We start from the raw sequence: 24,518 nt of genomic DNA, 5'->3' as shown, positions 1-24,518 counted from the left end.
TCATCTGAAATTTGGCAATCCCGAGTTTGTCCTGATGAGTGGAAGTCCAAAGGCTTTGGCAACTTGCCTCCTTATCCAGAAAGATTATAATTTTAAAAAGAGCTATACAATTGCCACTCACTCACAGCTGCAAGGTTAGTCAATCTGGCCATGGGTGTGAGGCTTAAGGAATTGCCCTTCATTGTAGTTCTCACAGACAAGAGCAGCACAGGAGGATTCCATTCGGCCCATTTAGCCCATGCCAGCTCTCTGCAGAGCAACCCAGTCAGCCCCATTCCCCCGCTCAATTCCCGTACCCTTGCAAGGTTATTTCCCTCAAACGCCCATCCAATTTCCTTTTAAAATCATCGCTCTTCTCCACTCCCACAACACTCGTAAGGCAGCAAGTTCCAGATTATAAGAAGAATTCAATGCGGCTTGGAAAGAATTCTCTGATGGCAAAAGGTATTTTGGTAAATCTGAGGTCCAAGTATCTCCTAGTGAATCTGCTTCCCAATCCCAAATCCCTAACCATTCTCGCCCAACCTCAGGACCTTAACCGCAATGTTGACCATGAGAGTGAAACAGTGACTTTGATTTATTTCTGCGTCTTTCAGTTTAATTGGACTATCTGCAAGAATGCTCTATTAATGATATCCTCCTCAGGTTGCGGGGGTACTTCTGTTGTTGTGTTTTATCCCAGAAACGCTGAGTTAATCCAGTATCACCTTTCTAGGTCCAATTAAAATACCCCCTACCTCTCTCCCACCACTGAAGACACACTGACCCATGCTGTTGTTCACTTCAGACTCTCAGACCACCCTTGCTATTCTAGCTCTACCACTCACAAGCTTAAACTCAGCCAAAACTTCATCGCCTGCATTTTCTCTCAGTCTAAGTCTTGCCCACCCGCCAGTCTGTCCTCAGCCTCCACAGGTTCCCCCCCTCCCCTGGTGTATTGTTTACTCATCTCCCCCAGGCTGGTGGGGTGAGGCCATGTTGGGATTTAATAACAAGAGCAATCTCGCCTGTAGGCCAGTCCATGTGGTAAAGTGGTCTGACTCTGCCCTCCTTGTCCATCCACAGTCCCTCTTGCGGGTTCACTTTCAGTGGCATAAGCCCGGGAGACTTCAGCAACCTCATCTCCTCCTCCTGGAAACCCTTCTCCCGATCTTCCCTCCCTGTCGACAAACCTCGTCTTTTCAAATGTGTATCTGGTACATTGCCACAAACTGCTCCACTCCTCTCTGTCCAACACCCTGGGGTGTCGGATAGCGTTAAAGGACATTTTAGAAATGCAAGGTTTTATTAGTGCCATTACAGGACTGGGAACTCAACACAAAAAGGCAAAGTCACAGGCTCCACTGTAGCCTTGAGCGTGGGTCAAAGGCAGCACCTGGGTTCTCTAGCCCACAATGCATCCTAGCTACACTGTCTCGCAAAATTCCTCTCAAAATGTCCCCAGCTTATTGCAACACAGCGTGAATGGGGCGAGACGGTAACTGAGAAGCAGACATTTCAGCTCATCGCCTCGAAGGGTACGAATCAGTTTAATACAATCTGCTCCAAACTTAACCAGAGCCACATTAAATTGCCTTACTTACCAAATGAAAACCAATGTTGGAACAATTGTATACCCAGGACCAGAGTTACAGGATAATGGGGTCTTAAGCAAACTAACAACATGGGTTGTTGGAGAGTGGTGAAGCCGTTTAATGGAATGCAAAAGCTTCATCTGCACCCAAAGATCACGCCAATGCAAACTCCACTTACATCTCTTCCTGTTTCTTCGTGATGATTGGAATGATTTTCCCTCGGCAGCTGCTCATTTTTGTAGCTCAGGGTGTTATTCTGTCTGAATGCCTGCGCTGGGTCGAGCTCGCTGCTTGCTTCCGTCTTCTGGTGCAAAAAGGTCAGTGAAATAAACATTGCGTCTCCATCATGCACTTAGGTTTCAGGGTTCAACACAAAAAGGGACTGAACCCAATGAGCAAGAAGAACGCATGCAGAAACATGCAAGATGAGGAACAGAAAATTAAAGGCCCGTCACCTTTTGGCTTGTAGACAAAGTAGAAATAGATTCTGCTTCCACTGAGTACAAATGGCAGTCTCCTGTACTCCAGGGAGTGTCAGTGTGTGTGGAACTGTACCCCAGTGACAGTCATTGTGTGTGGAACTGTACCCCAGTGAGAGTCAGTGTGTGTGGAACTGTACCCCAGTGAGAGTCAGTGTGTGTGGAACTGTACCCCAGTGAGAAGTCAGTGTGTGTGGAACTGTACCCCAGTGAGAGTCAGTGTGTGTGGAACTGTACCCCAGTGAGAGTCAGTGTGTATGGAACTGTACCCCAGTGAGAGTCAGTGTGTGAGGAACTGTACCCCAGTGAGAGTCAGTGTGTGTGGAACTGTACCCCAGTGAGAGTCAGTGTGTGTGGAACTGCACCCCAGTGAGAGTCAGTGTGTGTGGGACTGTACCCCAGTGAGAGTCAGTGTGTGTGGAACTGCACCCCAGTGAGATTCAATGTTGGTAAAACTGTATCCCAGTGAGAGTCAGTGTGTGTGGAACTGTACCCCAGTGAGATTCAATGTTGGTAAAACTGTATCCCAGTGAGAGTCAGTGTGTGTGGAACTGTACCCCAGTGAGAGTCAGTGTGTGTGGAACTGTACCCCAGTGAGAGTCAGTGTGTGTGGAACTGTACCCCAGTGAGAGTCAGTGTGTGTGGAACTGTACCCCAGTGAGATTCAATGTTGGTAAAACTGTACCCCAGTGAGAGTCAGTGTGTGTGGAACTGTACCCCAGTGAGAGTCAGTGTGTGTGGAACTGTACCCCAGTGAGATTCAATGTTGGCAAAACTGTACCCCAGTGAGAGTCAGTGTGTGTGGAAGTGTAGTCCACAGAGAAACAGTGTCTATGGTCTGCCTTTGTGAGGGAGAGTAGGAGGGTGGAACTAGCCATCATGTGGTACAGAGTTTCACGCCCTAAGTCCTTTAGAATTTGTGCACCGCTTTCACCCAGGACAATAAGGAAAACATGAAACCAAGATTCTTCCCTCTGAATGTGTTGCATGCAAATCAGAAGCTAAGCATTCATTCAGTCACTGTGCCGAGAACAAAAGCATTCGAGAAAATCCTCAAAATTCACTTCCAGCACCAACATCCACAGGCAGTGAGCAGGGGGAGAAGATACGAGTCAAACTGTCTCCCCTCTGAATGCCCAAGTCTCAAAATGATGCGCCTTCACTTTTAAAAGTATTGGCTCCCAGATCTTCCTGTCCAGCAAGTTCCTCTCTTTGGAAACTCTCTCTGATCATTCACGACCCTGCTTGTCAAGGCAGTGTTGAATTTATAACTGAACAAGTCAGGCAAACGTTGACATTATTTGGATTTCACTTTTTGAGTTATGAAATGCATTCAAAATAAGAGTTTGTCTTTGCTTAATGAATAGTGCAATTATTAAATGAATTGAGAACTTACAATGAAGTGTAGTTAGCAGCTTCACTTTTCCGTGTGAAACCATTAACATTGAGCTATTTCCTGTAACTGGAGGACACTGAATTTTCACTTGGCTGTCAATAAAGGCTAGCGAGTTTAAAAAATAAAATCTGCTTCAAGTAATCATCTTATTTCTCAAGGGAAGCAAAAAAGAAAAAAAAATCAATATTCAGAAGCTGTGGCGGTAATCAATATGGGGGTAAGTTTACTCAGTCATCGCTCACTATAAGGGCCGGGATTCTCCGGCCTCGATGTGGTGGGACTTGCCACGAGCAGATTTGGCGGCCCAGCCAGAAGCCCATCGACTTTCGGAGGGACCCGGGCGATCCCAGGAAAATCCTGCCCGAGGAGTTTTAGCTCAACGGACGAGCAGGCTGGAGTGAGATCCTCCCAGGTTTGGGGGGGGATCATGTGGTCTAAGAGTCAGGTGACGTTTCACGATGGGAGCTTCAGCCTAGAAAAACTGCCCTGCCATCCCTTCCTGGTAATTAAGGCGTAATAATAAAGGGGCTCGAGTCAGATTTTGGTCACTACATTAGGCTCAGCCTCAGTGAATTCACGCATCCCACTCGGTTTGCTGCAACCTTCAGTCGCTTTCTTTCTGTGTGAAATCAAGGAAGATGGTGGACATCACACTAGTTTCCTGTCAGTTGATGACAGTGATTGAGATTCTTTGCCCACAGGCACTTCATTGAGAGAATCACCCTCAGCATGCAATGTCGTGTGCCAGTTAAGCTGCTGCCTATCTGGAGGCACTAAAACCCTCTGGGCTCAGGAGCAACTAAACAATCTGTACTTGCACAAGGGGCCTAAATGCTAACTTTAGGCTACATGGATCTGTGCAGGCAATTGGAGCTTTAGATGTTCTGTGACGGGTTTATTGGCAAGTTTTGAGAGTTTTTTTTTCCCAGAATTTGACATGTGTGTTATAATTGTCATTTTTAAATCATTAAATCAAGAGTCGAGTGATCAAATTGGCCACTGAACTAAAGTTGGCAAGAACATTTTCAGACATTTGATTGGTTGTTTTGTGACTGCTGTCAGTCATTCATTGGCGGCCTTTTAAGCCAATGAAAGTTTCTATAACAGAGATCATTGGCCTGAAAGGTCGCTCCACAGGTGCCTAATCTACTGGGTTTTTATTTTCAGTGTTTCCTGCCTTCACCTCAGATTTCCAGCATCCACAGTGTTTTGCTTTTGTATCTTAATTTGTGATTGGCTGAATGTGCGCCCCAGTGACTAAAACCGACCAATCAGCATGGCACCTGGAGGTGTGTGATTGGTTGTTTTCTTCACAGCGGCTGAAGACGAGGGTTTTTAAGCCAATCAGGATTTGGTTCCCCCTCTACACGCGCGTACAATTAAGAGAGTTTGAAATTTGGCATCTGGTTAGACAGAGAGACAAGCGTTAGATCAAAAAACTGAGATTTAGAGGCAAGGGTCAGCCATGCTTGGCACAGTACCGTTTTCTCGTGAGCAAGGACGGAAGACTTTCCAGGTTCATAATCAAAAATGCTTTTCGGTTCAGCGCGGTAACGCCTTGTATCGACTTTCTTGTCCAGAGGTCCCCACTCGTTCCTGGAAAAACGGAATAAAAATTCAACCGTGAACTCTTCTGTATCCATGGAAATGAAGAACTTCCTTGGCCGCTGGCCGTTGGCCCTTGGTCTGACCCACGTTAATTCTCCTAAGGATGGCCCTTTGATCTCTGGCACGGGCTGTGAGCTCCATTGCGAGTTCCCCGGCTACATGAAAACATTTCTTTGCAGCAAGAACGCGGGCTTGTTTTTTTTTTGAGAGACCTGTAGCTGCAAAATGGACAGGCTGTCAGGTGAAAACCCACGCTATTTTAACCCGGATAAATATTTGTGCAGACCATATCGAGTGCACGTAAACATTGATGCTTATCTAATGGGAAATCAAGTCAATTCGCACGTGGTGTAGAGGTGATTCGTGAAATTCGGACTTAACGTTACACAGAACTTGCTGCACAGATACAGGCCACTCAGCCCAACTGCCTTGGGATGTTTTTGCTATGAAAAAGGGCGCTATATAAAGTTTTAAGTTTTATTCACAGCATTGATTATGATAAAACCATCAGCTGAAATGTCACATGCCACTCCACCTCTACACCTCTACACACCATGCCACTCCAAGTGTAAAAACTTTATTCGAAAAGTATGAGTAATGATAAACTAAATAGTGTCATATAATCCAGATAGCCCTTAGATTTACAGATTTAAGAAAGGACAGACGTGTATTTATATAGCACCTTTCATGACATCAGAACATTCCAAAGAGTCTTACAGCCCATGAAGTACTTTTGAAGTGTTGTAATGTGGGAAAACACGGCAACCAATTTAAGTACAGCAGGATCCCACAAACAGTAGCTTGATAAATAATCTGTTTTAGTGACGTTGGTTGATGGATAAATAATGACTCGGACACCAGGGAGAACACCCCAGCGCCTCTTCGAATAGTGCCACAGGCCTTTTCTATCTGCTTGTCAGGGCCCTCAGTATGTATCAATCGAAAGACGACACTTCAGGCAATGTAGCATTTCTTCAGTACTGCACCAGAGTGTCAGGCTAGGTTTTGTTGGAGTGGGATTTGAGCCCTCAACATCCTGACCCAAGGGGCGAGTGCCACCCCACCGAGCTGGGGAGAGTCACGGAAGGAAAGAAGGTGACATTTCAGACGCTACCTTTCAGAGAGTGGCTTCAATGATGATGATCGAGTGGGTAGAGGCAGTGTAGCTGATCTCCGCTCAACGATTTCAGAGTCAATGGCATCTCCTACACTTTTGGAACGAGGCACAAAAGTCTGACTTTTCACTGCAGAAAGCAGATGGAACCAGTTAGAGGAACAAATACAGCAGCAATTACCCCTTCGGCTGCTCTAGGCAGTCAGTTAGACAGACCAAGAAAATGTAAGTTGCATCTCTGAGTTAACTGATCTCAACTGGGCAACCGGTAGGGGTGATAAAACAGTCTTCATTCTTCTGAGCTAGAAAAAGGAAAACTGCCAAACTACCACTCCACTAACTCCTTGGGGACGTGTGAATGTTGACAGAACTACACTAGCCTATGGTGTCACTGCCATGGGTCTATTGGTTAATCTCACAAATGGAGAACAGCCACTCAGACTAGATGCTGCAGCATTCCCTGGAGCCCATGCTTGATAAGAATGCATCTCACTTCAAGAGAATGAGTGAGTCAGACGAGATAACTAACTTTGGACAATTTCTGTAAGTAAGGAGGCCCTCGATTTCTTGAGGGAGGGAGAAAGAGAAAGAGAGAGAGAATTCTGTAATAGAGCCAAATATAACTATGTTAATTTAATGCTAATAAATAAGCCTTGGCCCGGTCCCATGATGTCATAGAATTAAGCCTCAGGGGGGAATCGATGCCTAATGAAGACAAGGAAGGAAGGGTAAAAGCTAATGAGAAATAGGAGGGGGTGAAACCAAGAAGCGGCCGAGTTTCAGATTGGAACAGATGCAGCCTCGCGTTCCTGCTCGGTTTTGGTTCAGTCCAACTGAGCAAATTAACCAGTAACACGGCCAGATTTTCAGGAGTTGTCCGGGTGCCATCCCATTTTACATCAGTCTGGGGAGGAGGCCACACAAGCTTGCAAAGGAAGTTTGCCATCATGCCTACATCCCAATTTGCCCTTGCCTTCTCCTGAGTACCAATTCTCCCTGGTGTACAGCTACAGATCCCTCCAAGGAATGGTTCCAAGATCTCAGATCTCCCCTGCTATTCTCACTGGACTAGGGTTCCCTGGGTGTCAATACTCTCAATGATATTGACATATCCTTCATGTGTGGAATAAGTGTAGGCAGTCGGGCACTTAACCCCTGCAAGCACCTTAGCCCCACCGTGTCCGGAGCCCACCTGATATGTCCATGTCCCACATATCGTGAGCAGGATGGAGTTGGTCCTCACTCTCATCCAGCCTGCCACCTAGGGGCAGTCTACTGCCTCAGCTAAGATCAGTGAGCTGCACAAACCAAGGATCAATCCTGGTCTGTGGAGCTCAGCAACGTTCCCTGGTAGCAGACCATTTTCCAAGCACAACTGCATCATCAAATCTAAGCAGAAGTAGCCAATGGGATCACTCTAATCTCAGAGAGTTACATTTTTGGCTCATATCCAATCCTCTAACTCAGCTCCTATATCTTACTCAGGTGGCTCTTCTGATGGTGTCTTAACTCCCTAAACCTTTGAGAGTATCTATTCTTGCCTTGAGTGCTGGGTCAGCTTTGGTTAATATGCCCAGGAGATGAACAGCAAACCTATTGTGTGAGGATTGCTCTGAGCTACTAGGCTCAACCTGGGCCTCCAGTCTTTGAATATAATGCAGCATGTTATAGGCTTTATTTTACATTTAAAATATAAAGTTAATTTATTTTAACAAGCACATTACCGCCAATATGGTTTTACACTGACAGTCGATTTTCTGCCACCAAATTCCTCCAGTGCACAAATTATTTTTAAATTTCAACTCCAAGAGCTACACTTTTAAACAACAGGGTTCCTGTTCTTCCATTTCCTTAACACCGGGGAGAAAAGTGTTTCTTAGAAATCCAAACTGATTTGCCGAGATTCTTTAAACAGAATCACTCTTTTACATCCCCAGAGAGAATTCAGTACAGGGTCTCAAATCTGGCTGTCCAGAAACCAGAATTGTCCAAAAGCTAGATATTTTTTAAGAATGCACCATGCATCGGTTTTACTGGACTAAAAATTTCACCTGGACACTTTGGCTTGGCGCTACATTGGCGTGGTGTGATGCCTGATCACTTTCACTACTTGCACTATTCTCGCGGTCCGAGTGACCCTTGAACCCACCCAAACTGGCTGGGCCCAAACCACCCGGCCCGAAATCCAGCACAGCCTCGGTCCCAAGATTAAGAACATAAGAAACAAGAGGAGGAGTAGACCAAGCGGACCATCAGACTTGCCCCACCATTCAATACGATCATGGCCAATCTTGGGCTTCTACTCCATTTTCCCGCCCGCTCCCTATATCCCTTAATTCCCCCGAGACTCCAAAAATCTGTCTATCGCAGGCCTCAAGTGTATTCAACGATGGAGCATCCACAACCCTTTGGGGTAGAGAGTTCCAAAAGATGCTTTTGAGTGAAACAATTTCACCTCATCTCAGTTGTCAGTTTTGAGACACTGTGTAATTACTGGGACATCCCGACCGGGAACAGCTCCCGATTAGGAATTCAGCTCCGAAGTGTCACTTGTGATAATGTCTTGTTACTAGGCTTTGCCCAGTTTTTAGACCATGTGTTCTCAGGGGAAGCAGGGCATTGGGGTAAGGTCACGTTTATTTTCTCAAAGGGATCAAACTGATGTCCACCCCTGTATTGTGGGCAGATATCACATGCTGACCAGGATAGGGGCAGCAGGCTCTCTCCCCTGAAGGAGACTAGAAAGCCAGTGGCGTTTAGGTTTTAACCTTCCCAGTGGATCCCACTTTTTCTGGAGACAGCCCAGAAATTTTAAATTAAATTTGACAATTTTCCCACATTGGGATTTGAACTCAGGACGTGGCACCTGGAGTATCAAACCTCCTGCACGTTCTGTGACTGGGACTTAAAGGGGCAGCCAACAAATCAAAAACAAACAAAAATAACTCTATCAAAGGAACTAAAATATTAAATCTTAATGGCTGAATTCAGGTACCTCAAGCCACTAGTGATGGACGTTGATTAAAACAGCTAATTTGTCCATAGCTATCGTGTGGTGGCTCACATTTTTCTCTTATTCAGAGGGAGGAACACATATCCATGTGTTTTATATTTCGCATACCCAGTTAATATTGATGCAAAGCAATGTTTCATTCTACGTTTCATGGCTTTGAGGTTGAGTTGCCTACTCCTGGCTCCTAATTCATTATTTCATATGTTTTTATTTCCCTTTTGCAGAATATGGCTTAATACCATCCACCCCTCCCGGAACAGCACCCCCTATCAATCCAGTGTATTATTTCCAGTGTTTCTTCCCCACTTCTCCTACCACTGAACTTTCTGAGCGCAGCTCCTGCTGAAGTTGCTGCTGATACACTGAGACAGACCTTTCCCCATTGACGTGTCTTCCATAACCAGAGCCATCGGTAGCTGAGAGAGCTCCCTGCTCTGGGCCAGAATGGCTGTATCCATCCATAATGCTCAAATTCAAAATTAAACTCAAGAGAGATCTCCAAACAGTGCTTCCAGTTTAAAATTAGTGGTCTGTTGGCTTAAAACATGGAAAATGTTTATTTTTTTTCCGTCCGCCTGCTGCCTGATGTGTCATGTGACATGGCTTAAATTTTAGGGAAGGCATTTCCATGGGAACCAGGAGAAAAATCAACTGTCACGTTGCATCTTCTCATCCACACAGCATTTATCCAGCGGACACCAGATGATTCCTGTTTAGCGCAAGTTTAGGAGATTATATATCTGTGTGCGCATTTGTACACACATAATACACGCATTCTCATCAGAGTCAGAACCCAATAGGGGATTGGAACCATTCAAGAAATTATATTGGCCGATGTGATTGGTTCAAATTGCAGCATCTAGATTGGTTGCTTCCAGCAAATCTGTATGGTTATTTGAACCAATCGGAAAAGCCTCACCCTTGATTTTTTTCCTTGTCTACGACAGGCTTGATGCCACCCACATATTTAGTGGATCAATTTAACCTTAATTCGTCTGAAATCCATGGGATTGAGTGGAAAAGCAGTTTTGCAACTCGCTCAATATCGGCTGCAATAGTAAAACTGGGCGTTGTCCCCCGATTCAATCAGTTTCCCAATGGGGTGGTCAAATTAAAACCATCCCCTTAACGTGCAACAAACCAATCATAACCTTTTAATTAGATCAAGGGATTATTTAGATCTGCCATGATCTTACTGGATGGTGCAACATGCTCAAGGGGCTGAATGGCCTGGCCTCCTCCTGTTCCTAGGCTTAGATAGAAAGGTGATACTCACTCTCCTCGGAGTAATGGTACCGCGGGGAATAATACTCCAGGTCGTCATCTGAAAGAAAAGCACATGATATGAGAAGGCCAACCTCACTAACTTCAGCATTTCGCACATGTTCCTGGCTAACTAGTGTCCACTCCGTGGGCACAGACTGTCCCTCAATCCTTACACTTAGCTTCAGGCTATCTTAAATTGGCCATTCCTCTCCATTTAAAACATTGGAATTCTGCAAAACGTGTGCAAACTATCTGAACACACGGTCCGATGTACAACATTGGAAGTTTATGCTTCAACGATGCTCGGCCGTTTTTGTTCAGAGTTTCCAGGAACTTCTAAAACCTGCCTTGCTGGAGATTCCCCATCCTTGGAAAACTGCCCCTCAGGCCATTCATTTCCCACTTAAAACCCGTCGCTTATGATATGCTATGAATACTTATATGAGGCAATATGTTTTTTCAATGAATTTCCGTCTAAATTCAGTATGGAAGCCCTGATTCCACAGTGCCCCACCCCTTCCCCATTCCCTGTGACCTGATATTGGGCTTGATGTAAAGTCTCCAGCCTGGTTTGGCAGGAAGGTTACCTATCCAAGCTCACGTTATTCATAGAATTATACAGTGTTGAGGGAGGCCATTCAGCCCACTGTGGCTGTGCCAGCTCTTTGACAGAGCTGGCCAACTAATCCCAACCCTGTGCTCTTTCCCCGCGGCCTTGTAAAATTTTCCTTGTCAGTCAAATATCCAATTCCCTTCTGAGGATTGCTCCTGAATAATATTTCACTGCCCTTTCAGCCAGGGAATTCTAATGTGGGTCACAACTTGCTGTGTGAAATCGTCCCCTCATCTCCCATCTGGTTCCCCCACCCTCCCTGTCAGTGGGAACAGTTTCTCCCCATCCACTTTACCAAAACCCCTCATCATTTTGAGCCCTTCTATTAAATCTCCCCTCAACCTCCTCTGCTCTGAGGAGAGCAATGCAGCTTCTCCAATCTCTCCACGTGACTGAAGTCCCTCATCCCCACAGTGTGGAGCACCAGGAGGCTGAAAGGGCACGTTGGCATTGAGCTGCTGGTCACAAAGCAAAGGAAATTAAGAGCCAGAGACACACGAGAAGGTGGAAAGAAGAGGAAAAATAAAAGGTACCTTCAAGAATATTTCTCTTAGCAATCTCTGAGAAGACATAGGTTGGGGTGTAAGTGATTTTTTCTAAGGGAGAAATGGAAAGAAGGAACTAAGATGGATGGTGGGGAACAAGCCACAGCAAAATAAAAGGAGGAATAATCATGCGAAAAAAGACACACAAGAAGAGCTGAAATGGATTGCAGTTAAGAATGAGACATGAGCTGTCCTAACATGGCGCCTATACAGAAACGGTTTTCCTTTTGTCTCTCCTGAAGCCAAGGATTTTTCCCAGGTACAATTCTACGGTGCTCCAGAGCATCATGGAAGTGACCACTCCTCATGTGAAAAGGGGCTATTCAGCTTGAAGGGGCCTCACAGCCTAGGCCAATCCTCCCCTCGTCGTCCACATACATCCACATTCACGTAAGGGGGCTGCATATTGGAACCCAGCCAGCGTTTCCTTCACTTACCCAGAGACGGTGATGTCAAATACAGGGCACACCCGAAACCCATTGAACCCTCCCCTTTCCTCATGGCTCAGTGCCACACAGGGTGGTGCCTAAACCCATTAAACTAATCGGTGGAACAGGCAAACTTATCACAGAACATGGATTGGCAAATCCCAGCGCCTGGTTAATGCAGAATATTACAACCTAATCTAATTTTGAGTTAATTTGGGTTTAAGCTCATATTTCCAAAACGGTGGAGCTAACTCCATCCAACTAGGAGAATTAAAATGCAATAAAGTTCATGGGAGGAAGGGAGGTCATAAAGCAACCAACCGCTGGCATTAACTGAACTCGGTTCTCGCTGTGTTTCATTGTGTGCGTTCAGTGATCGCCAAAGCCAATAAGAAACTTAACATTACTCCAAAGTATTTGGCCAACTTTATGCAGCGATACCTTCCGATTCGTTAGAACAGAGCCTCCCAAGACAACTGGAATTGGAAGAAAAATGGAATCCTTGTGTTAACTGCTCCACTAAGATATACCTGTATCTGTAGCTTCTTCCTGTCCATCTGCGAATATGTTGTCAATGTTATACTTATTAGTGGTTAGAACATAAGAAATAGGAGCAGGAGTAGGCCATTCGGCCCCTCGAGCCTGCCCCGTCATTCAATAAGACCGTGGCTGATCTGCCCCAGGCCTCAACTCCGCTTTCTTGCCAGCTCCTCATAGCCCTCAACTCACCGATTTTTCAAAAACCTACCTACCAGATTGGGGAGGAGGAGACAAAAGAGATGAACTATTCACTGATGGGAAGATGGAGGCAATAAAAGAGAGAAAAATAACTCCAAAGCCTGAAGAAGCCAAATCACTCTGGGCGAAACAGCCTTGCCAATGCCATCCACCTTCAACAACCTCCGTACATCCACTTGACGACAGCGTAACAAAGGCACTCAGAGATTGGACTGTAGAAGGCACAGAATGTCTTATAATCTCACACTCAGGCCTCTACCCAATCTCTACTCAACAGGCCAAGTGCTCCCCCAGTTGGCGTATCAAAGACACGGGTCAGAAAGTCCCGGCTGGCAAATCCTGCGTTCTGCTGAATTGGTCGATCAGAGAAGGAGCAGAAATGGGTTGGACCCCCAGGACTAGCATAGGGAAGAAAAGTAAAAAGGTAGAGCTGCTGCTCCTGGGGGTTTTTCCAGACATCTCTGCCAGGAAGTAAGTTTGATTATGCGCGATGATCAAGCGCAGACTGCAAAGCCCTTCCCAGTTGAATTTTTTCGACAGCAGACACTATGCAGGCTGACATGTGAAGAATGGCTATTTTCCAAGATGTGGGATGCTTAGTGATCAGTGAATCCTAGCCCTAGCCAGTGAACAGCTTCGTGAGATGAGCAGGAGGCAACACTGGGCGATGAAGTGAATGTGCTCTTTCAAATCAGCATGAGAAATTGGAGCTTCACGAGAACAGACAGGTCAAGCGACCAATGGTGGGAGTGTGGGGGTCAAGGCAGTTGTGGGGGTGAGAGGTCACATGATGAAAACCACCAGGAATACCTTCAAATAGAGTTGGCAACCTTTGCGGTGTAGTAAGGAGGCATTATTCTGCAGATGAGGCTGAGAAACATCATCATGAACTGACGGTGACAATGTGTCTGCAGTAGGAAAGGGAGTTGGAAGACTCGCATTCTGTACTTTGCCAGGCACACGTTTCCCCAGCATTTAACGGAATGTAAACAGAGCCTGTGTACATCCCCGTGAGCGGTAGGCCGTGAGTGAAAGCCCGTCTTACTGAGAGAGACAACGCCGATCTGCATTGGGGCCATTCGCATGTTAGAATATTATCACAACACAGCTGGTTAAACGCAAGCATAGCAAAGCTTTCCAACTATCTGCTAAAAGCCAGCTCAGTTAGCAACTTAATAAAACCCATGGGAAGGGAGGGGGGAGGGGAAAACAAACTGGGAAATAAGGAAGGAATCTGTGTAGTGGATGGCAGACTCCGTTCCCTTCAGTTACCTTCAGACTTAGGACTGGGTGTTGTCTCAGGAAACGTGTAGCTGGGCTGGTAAGGATTTTCATCTGCTGCGGGGGGTAAAAAGCAGATTGCAACTCTTAAACCAATCTCTCCTTTCTCTGTCTCCTCGCTTCAAGGTGACAACGCACTGACTTAAAGGTTCAGGTGCACCCACAAACCAGCTGCGGCTCAGCCGCACACGGGCAAGTTAGACCCGGAGCAGGCTATTTGACTTCAGGAGGAATCACAGCTGAGTCCAATACCCTGCTGTAGCTACTAGCATTGCAGTGAACTCCACCACCCCCACTCCACCACAACCATGTATTTTATATTCCCTCCCAAGCTCAGAGAGACAGAGATCTGCTGGTCCCAGCTCTAGCTGGCCAGGGTCCACAGTGTAGCACAGTGGTGACGTTACTGGGCTACCAATTCAAAAGTCTGGACTGATGATCCAAAGTCCCATCTTGGCCTACGGGGAATTTAAATTCAATTAATTAAAATCTGGGGAAAAAGCTAGTCTCAGTAATGGTGACCATGAAACTACTGATTGTTCACTACTGTCCTTTAGGGACCTTGTTCACTAATGTCCTGTCCTTACCCAGTCTGGCCTACATGTGACTCCAGATCACAGAATTTTAACAGCACAGAAGGAGGCCATTCGGTCCATCATGTCTGCACCAGCTCTCCAAATGAGCATTATGACCTAGTGCCATTGCCCTGCTTTTTCCCCCTACCCCTGCACATTGTTTCTATTCAAATAATCATCTCATTGCCTTTTGAATGCCTCAATTGAACCTGCCTCCACCACACTTCCAGACAGTGCATTCCAGAGCTCAGCCACTTGTGTGAAAAAGCTTTTCCTCGCATCACATTTGCTTCTTTTGCAAATCACTTTAAATCTGTGCCCTCGCGTTCTTGATCCTTTTTCTAGCAGGAACAGCTTCTCCCTCTCTGCTCTGTCCAGCCCCGTCATCATTTTGAACATCCCTATCAAATCTCTCCAAGGAGAACAGTCCCGACCGACCTCACCAGCCTATCCTCAGCTGAAGTTTCTCATCCCTGGAATCATTATTGCAAACATCTTCTGCACTCTTTCCAATGAGTTCACATCCTTCCTATAGTGTGGCACCCAGAACTGTACACAATACTCCAGCTGAGCCCTAACGAGTGTCTTATATAAATTCAGCATAGCCTCCTTGCTCTTGTACTCTAAGCCCCCATTAATAAAGCCCAGGATACTATATGCTTTATTAACTGCTCTCTCCACCTGTCCTGCCACCTTCAATGATTGATGCACATATACACCCAGGTCTTTCTGCTCCTGCACCCCCTTCAAAATTTCACCCTTTATTTTATATTATCTCTCCATGTTCTTTCTACCAAAATACATCACTGCACACTTCTCCGCATTGAACTTCATCTGCCACCTATCTGCCCACTCACTCCACCAACTTGTCTATGTCCTCTTGAAGTTCCACACTGTACTCCTCGCAGTTCACAACACTCCCAAGCTTCGTATTATCTGCAAACATTGAAATTGTCCCCTGAACACCAAGATCTAGATCATTAATATATATCATCAGGAAAAGCAAGTGTCCCAATACCAACCCCTGGAGGACTCCACTACAAACCTTCCTCCAGCCCAAAAAATATCCATTGACCATTACTCCCTGCTTCCTATATTTCAGCCAATTTTGTATCCATGTTGCTACTGTCTCTTATTTCATGAGCAATGACTTTTCTCACAAGTCTGTTGCATGGCACTGTATCGAATGCCTTTTGAAAGTCCATGTATATTACATCAACAGCATTACCCTCATCAACCTTTTCTGTTACCTCTTCAAAAAAACTCCAGTAAGTTAGTTGACCATGATTTCCCCTTTAGAAATCCATGCTGGCTCTTCCTTATCAACCCACATTTTTCCATGTGACTGCTAATTCTATCCTGAATAATTGTTTCTAGAATCTTGCCCACCACCGAAGTTAAACCGACTGGTCTGTAATTGCTGGGCTTATCCTTACAACCTTTTTGTGAACAAGGGCGTAATGTTTAAAATTCTCCAGTCCTCTGGCACCACTTCTGAGTTTAGGGAAGACTGAAAGATTATGGCCAGATCCACAGCAAACGTGTTTGACTCTTAACTGCCCTCTGAAATGGCCGAGCAAGCCATTCAGTTCAAGGGCAATTAGGGATGGGCAACAAATGCTGGCCTGACACCCACATCCCAAGAATGAAAACCCCAACCCTAGCTGCGATAGACTTGGGACTTCCGATACAAATATCTCAGCACTGTACCGTGCCAAATTTCTTCCCCAAACTCCTTGGTAGTTCCTAAAAGGAGGAATAATCATCCTATGTAAAATTACATAGAAATGACAGCACTGAAAAGGCCATTCAGCCCCTCCAGTCCATGTTTATCCTCTTCATAAGGAGCTATCCTACTCCCATGAGCCCATCCACTTTCCTTCTCATTCAGCCACCCAGCTAATCTATTTTTAAATGTTAATATGCTCCCTGCCTCAATCATTGTACATTACACAAATATGCAAGTGTCACCATCAGAGAGCAATGCTCGGTTTACATTCCTCCATTTCACTGGAGAGTTAGAGATTAAATGCATCATCTACAGACAAGCATCCCGAGCAAGGAGCTGACTCCAAACCAGCTAAACATTTAACGGAAAAGTAACTTGGAACAACTGTGGGGTTTTTTAACAGAGCTTAACCACTCAGCAGCATCTCTCACAGTCTCTTGCATGCACACACACACACACACACAGGCACGCGCACACACACACAGGCACGCGCACACACACACAGGCACGCGCACACACACACAGGCACGCGCACACACACACAGGCACGCGCACACACACACAGGCACGCGCACACACACACACACACACACACACAGGCACGCGCACACACACACAGGCACGCGCACACACACACAGGCACGCGCGCACACACACACACAGGCACGCGCGCACACACACACACACACGCGCACACACACACACACAGGCACGCGCGCACACACACACACACACAGGCACGCGCGCACACACACACACACAGTCACGTGCACACACACACAGGCACGCGCGCACACACACACACACAGGCACGCACGCACACACACACAGGCACGCGTGCACACACACACAGGCACGCACACACACAGGCACGCGCACACACAGGCACGTGCACACACACACAGGCACGCGCACACACACACAGGCACGCGCACACACACACAGGCACGCGCACACACACACACAGGCACGCGCACACACACACACAGGCACGCGCACACACAGGCACGCGCACACACAGGCACACGCACACACACACACACACAGGCGCACGCGCTCACACACACACAGGCACGCGCGTGCACACACACACACAGGCACGTGCACACACACACACACACACACACAGGCGCGCGCTCACACACACACACAGGCACGCGTGCACACACACACACAGGCACGCGCACACACACACACACACAGGCACGTGCACACACACACACACAGGCACGCGCACGCACACACACAGGCACGCGCGCACACACACAGGCACGCGCGCGCACACACACACAGGCATGCGCGTGCACACACACACACACACAGGCATGCGTGCGCACACACACAGGCACACACGCACACACACAGGCACGCGCACGCACACACACAGGCACGCGCACGCACACACACACAGGCATGCGCGTGCACACACACACACACACACACACACAGGCATGCGTGCGCACACACACAGGCACACACACACACACACAGGCACGCGCACGCACACACACAGGCACGCGCACGCACACACACACAGGCATGCGCGTGCACACACACACACACACAGGCATGCGTGCGCACACACACAGGCACACACACACACACACAGGCACGCGCACGCACACACACACAGGCATGCGCGTGCACACACACACACACAGGCATGCGTGCGCACACACACAGGCACACACACACACACAGGCACGCGCACGCACACACACAGGCACGCGCACGCACACACACACAGGCATGCGTGTGCACACACACACACACACAGGCATGCGTGCGCACACACACAGGCACACACACACACACACACACACACAATACCTTCTCTTTTCTGCTGGCATTCAGGAAGCTCGGGGAAGCGGTAGGTGGGGTGATACGGATTTTCCTCGGGAGTGTCTGAGTGGAAAGGTAGCGAAGTGAGAGACAAAAAAAGAGAGGAGAAAAAAAAAGGTGAAGATTCAAAAGTGGGCAGTCAAACTGCAAGAAAGAGGTCACTTAAAAAAGGGGAGCAGAAATAACCCATTCTGAAAGCGAGGTGCAGGTACCTGAAGGAAAATGTGAACAGAGCTTTATCAAACACCAAACAATGCACTTAACACCATCTGGATAATTCAACAACAGGCGTACAGGGCAGACAAGCACTAGGGAATGTGGGCCAAGTTTCAGCGCGCTCTGAGGGTGTCCCCACCCTGTGGGGGAAGGGTCTCGGCGCACTCTGAGGGTGTCCCCACCCTGTGGGGGAAGGGTCTCGGCGCACTCCGAGGGTGTCCCCACCCTGTGGGGGAAGGGTCTTGGCGCACTCCGAGGGTGTCCCCACCCTGTGGGGGAAGGGTCTCGGCGCACTCTGAGGGTGTCCCCACCCTGTGGGGGAAGGGTCTCGGCGCACTCCGAGGGTGTCCCCACCCTGTGGGGGAAGGGTCTCGGCGCGCTCTGAGGGTGTCCCCACCCTGTGGGGGAAGGGTCTCGGCGCGCTCTGAGGGTGTCCCCACCCTGTGGGGGAAGGGTCTCGGCGCACTCCGAGGGTGTCCCCACCCTGTGGGGGAAGGGTCTCGGCGCACTCCGAGGGTGTCCCCACCCTGTGGGGGAAGGGTCTCGGTGCACTCTGAGGGTGCTGCTGCCAAAATTCTCGCCTGCCGCTAATTGACAAACAACGCAGCCCGACTGTGCTAAATGGGTAAAAGTGTCAGGGAACAAAAGCAGAAACAGAAATACCTGGAAAAACTCAGCAGGTTTGGCAGCATCAGCAGAGAAGAGCACAGTTGACGTTTCGAGTCCTCATGACCCCTCAACAGAACCAGTGAGTTGTTCTATGTCGAATTAAATAGTACTTACAGCACAAAAACAGGCCATTCAGCCCATCTGGGTCAAGGCTTCTGTTTATGCTCCACATGAACCTCCTTCCACTCCTAACCCCATCAGTTTATTCCTTTCCCTGTTATCTAGCTTAAATGCATCTCTGCTATTTGTCTTAACTACACCCTGTGGTGCTGAGTTCCACATTCTCACCACTCTCTGGGTAAAGAAGTTTCTCTTGCACTCCCTGTTGGACTTATTAGTGACTGTCTTATATTTATGCGCTCCTAGTCCTGGTCTCCCCCACAAGTGGGAACATCTTCTGTCTGTCTGTCTGTCTGCCCGATCACAATCATTCACAACTTGAAATACTTTGATCAGGTCAGCCCTCAGCTGCCTGCTTTCTACAGACAAGGGCCCCAGTGCCTGAACAAGGAGCTGTCACTGGCACATGTCACAGCTCCCTTGTAGCCATCAGGCTGGTGAGGTGGAAGGTGGTAACAACTTGTTGAAAGGGTTACAGAATGATGGAGGGTGACTGCCCGATTCCAAGGCATTGGGAGCTTGGGAATTTGAAAGCCCAACTGTCCCCAGGCCACGTTACCTTTGCTGACTTTGTGGATCTGTTTGAACATTGTCTTGTACCAGTCTTTGGGCCTCTCAACATTCTGTAAGACAGAGGAAACAAAGGAGAGAGAAATATTAAAAATGGCACTGAGAGAGAGAGAGAGAGAAAGAAAGAAAGGGGGAAAGGGAGAGAAAGGGGGAGAGAGAAAAAGAGGGAAATGGAGAGAGAGAGAGAGAGAAAGAGGGAAAGAGAGAGAGAAAGAGGATAAGGGAGAGAGAAAGAGGGAAAGGGGGAGAGGGAGAGGGAAAGGGAGGTGGGGGAGAGAGAGAGAGAGAGAGAGAGAAAGAGAGGGAGAGGGAGAAAAGCAGCATTTTACACCAACTATGGAAAAAGTCAGCACTGACATCCAGCAGCTTGGGACTCTCACCTTGATACCTAGATCCTCAGGTGCAATGAAGGAAGACTGAGGCATCCGCGCAATTTTCTGGCGTTTGCTGTCCATCGCCCCTGTCGTGTGGACAGAAGGGAGGGTTTCTGCTGCAGCTGTAACTTCTGCTCTCTGACCAGTTAAAGTGTCTGGCACGGAATCTGGTAAGAAAATAAAGAGCACAAATATGTGCAGTGACAGAAATACACCAAGTTTGCAGCGATGTTTAAACCCTTTTGGCCACACAATTCCTATTAAGGAAGCAAGTGGAATTGCTATTTAACCTCTAGGGTTAACCACAGTTTGACTGTGAAAGCGAGTAGTGGCCTGCGCTTGCTGACTGACTTCGTTCTCAAGTGTTAGGGGTAAGCTGGCGTCAAGCGACAAATCGAGAGTTTCTTTTGTTAAAAAAAAAATCTAATTCTGGGTCTGGTTGAACACGTCAGAGAGAGTCGCTGCGTTGGCAAGGTGAGATAGCTGGGTACAACTGTCATCACAAGCTCTTTTCAAACTGTTCACTCGCGCCACCCACCACCCACCCCACCATGGCCTCTGTCACTCGCGCCCCCTCCCTGAAGCCCCTGTCGCTCACACTCCCTCTCCCTGTCCCTTTGTCATTCATGCACCCTGTGATGCTGGCTCTGGTTCCGTGCGCACTACTTGTACCCAGAGCTTTGCCGTGTAACTTAGAACATCATTTGAGGAATACACTGGCCAGTTATCCCTTGCAGAATATATTCACTGACAGCTACCAAGAAGCAAATAAATCGTTATATACAGGTAGAACGAGTTTGGCAGCTAAACCAAATTATTCCATTTTAACCAATCTTCAAAGCACAAAAGGAGGCCATTCAGCCCATCATGCTGGTGTTGACTCTTGGAGAGGGCGATCCAATTAGTCACACACCTTCTCCCCAGTGCCCTGGAAAATGTTTCATTTTCAGCGATATCTCAAATTCCGTTTTTTGAAAGTTATTGTTGAAGTTTCAGTCACCTTTCCAGGCAGTGCATTCCAGATCATCAGAATTTACTGCGTAAAAAAAACTCATCTAGCCTATGACTTTTTTTGGCGATTAAATTAAATGCGTATCCTCCAATTACTGAGGCTCTCCCTCTAGAAACAGTTTCTCCCTATCTACTCTATCAGGACATAATTCTGAACACTGCGATCAAATCTCCCTTAACCTCCTCCGTACTAAGGACAACCCCAGCTTCTCTATTCTCTGTGGATAACTGAGCTCCCTCATCCCCGGTACTGTTCTGGTAAATCTCCTCTGGACCCTCTCCAAGTCCTCGACATCCACCTTAAAGTGACAGAGAGTCATTGGGTAATGAAGAGGGGGCAAAAATTAATTAAATTTCTCAGCTTCAAATTTAAAGTCACATTTAAAAGCATTTTCCTGATTTTACATTCACACGATCCCACCCATATCCAACTGATGGGTCGGGGTCATAGTACTAAAGGAGCTAGCCCAAAGATCATGGGTTGGAATCCCACCATGGGTAAAATGCAACACAGCCCAGAAGGAAAAAACAGTTTGGGCCAGTATTCTTATTTCCCAGTTTTTACTGGTGGTCCATTTTAAGACTGTGCAAGGCCAGTTCTGTTAGGGGGAAATTAAAAATGCTAAAAGAGAATACAGTAAGAATTTACTGAAAAACCCCCAAAATCTCCAGGCAGACATGGCTGCTAAACATATTAACAGTTAAGATTACCAGATGAACATTGCACAGCCTCGAGAGTCAGACTGGAGACAAAAGTATGACATAAGTTAGATTAAGTGTACTCCCCTCTCACGTAGGGAAGGGGCAGATGGTTTTACCTTAGATATGGGAGGGCATACAATAGACAAAGAGGGGGCTTTGATGAAAGCCAAACAGTCTTGAGTTGTGAGAACCAAGGTCTTTGCGTACGTGCTTTAATTTTGATTGGATTATATAATTATGTATACATCCTTTAGAATAATTGGTTAGCAAAATCACGTGTTTATGTACTCAATAGGATAGAGTTAGCATGGGACCGGTGTGTCGGTTACCGATTGGATGTATTCAAATGTACTCAAATGTATTATGATAAGAAAAAGTACAAAAGTAATGAAATGTAATCAATCTGGGAGCCGGGTCTTCATTCTTAGGAATGATTGCGGCTCCCTTGCATATGCTTGGATAAAACCGGTTAAAAGGAAGCCTGAGTCTCTGTGGTGGTTGCAGGATTGGAGAGTGTACCATCTTCAAGTTCAGACCAGTATTCTCACTTCCCAGTTTTCACTTTTATACCTTCTGAGAGGGTTCAATAAAACTGCTCATGTCTGAGCTGACACTAGAGGGCTGTGAGAAGAACAGGGTTAAAACCCCAACTGGTTCAGTCACGAACCTGCCAATTGGTTCCTGGTCTGAGCCACACGTGACTTGATCCCACGCTAGCCAGCTGGTACAATGGGCAATGGAGGAGGCACTGCCAGTGTCACCCACACATCCCGGAAACAAATGAAAGGAAACAACATTGGCACCATGCTTTGCGCTGCTAAGTCTTGTTGTAATTCTGGTACAGATTTGGCCTTTTTCAGAATAGAAGTTTTTAAACAAAACAAAACATACAATTTGTTGGGTAAACCGGTAGCTGCTCCTACCTGGCGGGTTGTTCAAACGCTTCTGTTGTTCTGGAGAGAGACAAAACAAAAACAAAGTCAAACACACGTTCTTGGCCAAATCAGTCACCAGCTTCTCCCCAACGGGATGGAGATGGGGCTGGCCCCAGAGGCACTGAAGACCCTCAAGTACTTCATCCCAACGTCCACTCTCCATGCTCCATAGTGAGCGCCATCAGGCTGTTCACCTGCAGACGCATCACACCAAGGTCCCTTTATTAAGGTGCCAGCTCTCTCACAGGCCTCACTGAATAGCAAGTGGGAGCAGGTAAGTTCTGCCCTTCTCCCTCACCACAGAAGCGAATGGTTGCATCTTCAGCACAGGCCCAGGAACGGTGAAAACATGCGGAGCAGCCCAGCAAGATCCCAGATTCAATTTCAAAGCGAGTGTGAAGTTGGCTGACCTCAGACTCCGACATCATCAGTTTCATTACAGTGCGTTAACCCACTACACCCTTAGGAGGAGCTGTTTGTCCATTTTATACACACTTGCCCAAAGGTATCGATTGAGCTCTGATCCGATAAAACCTGCAGAATGAGAACGCAATGTTCAAACTGCTCTTTAAATAGAGAGGGAGGGTGTATAAGTTTTGTGACAACTGTACAGGCATGGGTGAGACCACACTTAGAGTGCTGAGTACAGTTTTGTTCTCCTGATTTAAGGAGGGACATGCTTGTATTGGAAGCAGTTCAGAGAAGCTGATTCCTGGGGTGAAAGGTTATCTGATGAGGAAAGGTTGTGCAGCTTGGGCCTCTGCCTGTTGGAGTTTAGAAGAATGAGAGGCGACCTTATTGAAACAAACAACATTCTGAGTGGGGGTTTGACAGGGTAGATGTTTCCTCTTGTGAGGAAATCTAGAACGAGGTGGCACAATTTCAAAATAAGGAGTATCCCGATTACCACAGGGACAAGGAGGAATTTCTTGTCTCAAAGGGCCTTGAGGCTTTGGAATTCTCATCCTCAGAGAGCAATGGAGGGTGGGTTGAACATATTCAGATTCTAGTTCCCCGAGCGGCTCCACAGTTATGGTGGCTGGGCAGGGGGGGTGCAATGGGGGAAGCAGGAAAAGAGAATTATGGTCGCAATCAGATCAACCATGATCTTACCAAATGGCGGAGCAGGCTCGAGGGGCTGAATGGCCTCCTCCTGCTTCTATCTTTTACTTCTTGTGTAGCGGACTCAGAGTGCCTCTGGGTCAGAGGGCAGTGGGTCCGATTCCTGAGGCCCGAGGGCATAATCCAGGCTGACACTCCAGTGCAGTACCGAGGGAGTGCTGCATTGTAGGAGGTGCCGTCTTTCAAGGGGAAATAAACCAAAGGTCCTGCCTGTCCTCTCAGGTGGACATAAAAGATCCCATGTCGCTAATCTACGAAGAAGGTGTCCTGAGCCTACAGGTATCCGAAACTAACATCAATTAAAAAAACAGATCATTTGGACATTTTGTGGGATCTTGCTGTGCAAAAACTGGCTGAGATTTTGCAACAATACACAACAGTGACTACACTTGATAAACACTTCGCTGGCTGTAAAGATCACGAAAGGCTCCATATAAATGCAAGACTCCTTTTTTTAAAACCCGAGCACCTTGATGGCACTTTAAGCAAACTCTGCTTGCCGATGGGAACACCGGTAGTGATGTGGTCATGAGTTAACACCTTCCATCAGTAAGGGGTGTAAACTAACTGGGATCTGTGAGCAAGTTTCTCTCCCAGG

The 24,518-nt window shown here is 47.1% G+C and overlaps 1 protein-coding gene across 50 annotated transcripts in view; it reads right to left on the bottom strand.

The window, feature by feature from the left end:
• sorbs1 (sorbin and SH3 domain containing 1) overlaps window positions 1-24,518 on the bottom strand; it is a 229,234-nt gene that overhangs the window by 65,182 nt on the left and 139,534 nt on the right. For 30 of the 50 annotated variants that reach the window (XM_078530556.1, XM_078530584.1, XM_078530561.1 and 27 more), the window contains 10 exons: window positions 22,787-22,816; window positions 20,157-20,317; window positions 19,766-19,829; window positions 18,190-18,264; window positions 14,047-14,112; window positions 11,597-11,659; window positions 10,461-10,508; window positions 6,172-6,301; window positions 4,931-5,045; window positions 1,753-1,878 (listed from right to left, as the gene is read on the bottom strand). In XM_078530556.1, coding sequence (XP_078386682.1) covers window positions 1,753-1,878; window positions 4,931-5,045; window positions 6,172-6,301; window positions 10,461-10,508; window positions 11,597-11,659; window positions 14,047-14,112; window positions 18,190-18,264; window positions 19,766-19,829; window positions 20,157-20,317; window positions 22,787-22,816 — 878 coding nt within the window. The remainder of the gene's footprint in view (window positions 1-1,752; window positions 1,879-4,930; window positions 5,046-6,171; window positions 6,302-10,460; window positions 10,509-11,596; window positions 11,660-14,046; window positions 14,113-18,189; window positions 18,265-19,765; window positions 19,830-20,156; window positions 20,318-22,786; window positions 22,817-24,518) is intronic. The other 20 variants (XM_078530557.1, XM_078530602.1, XM_078530603.1 and 17 more) reach the window with 8 other exon arrangements.

This window comes from Cetorhinus maximus, chromosome 27 (assembly GCF_964194155.1).
Source record: "Cetorhinus maximus chromosome 27, sCetMax3.hap1.1, whole genome shotgun sequence".
Lineage (NCBI taxonomy): Eukaryota > Metazoa > Chordata > Chondrichthyes > Lamniformes > Cetorhinidae > Cetorhinus > Cetorhinus maximus.
This window is presented reverse-complemented; position numbering and strand designations above follow the sequence as displayed.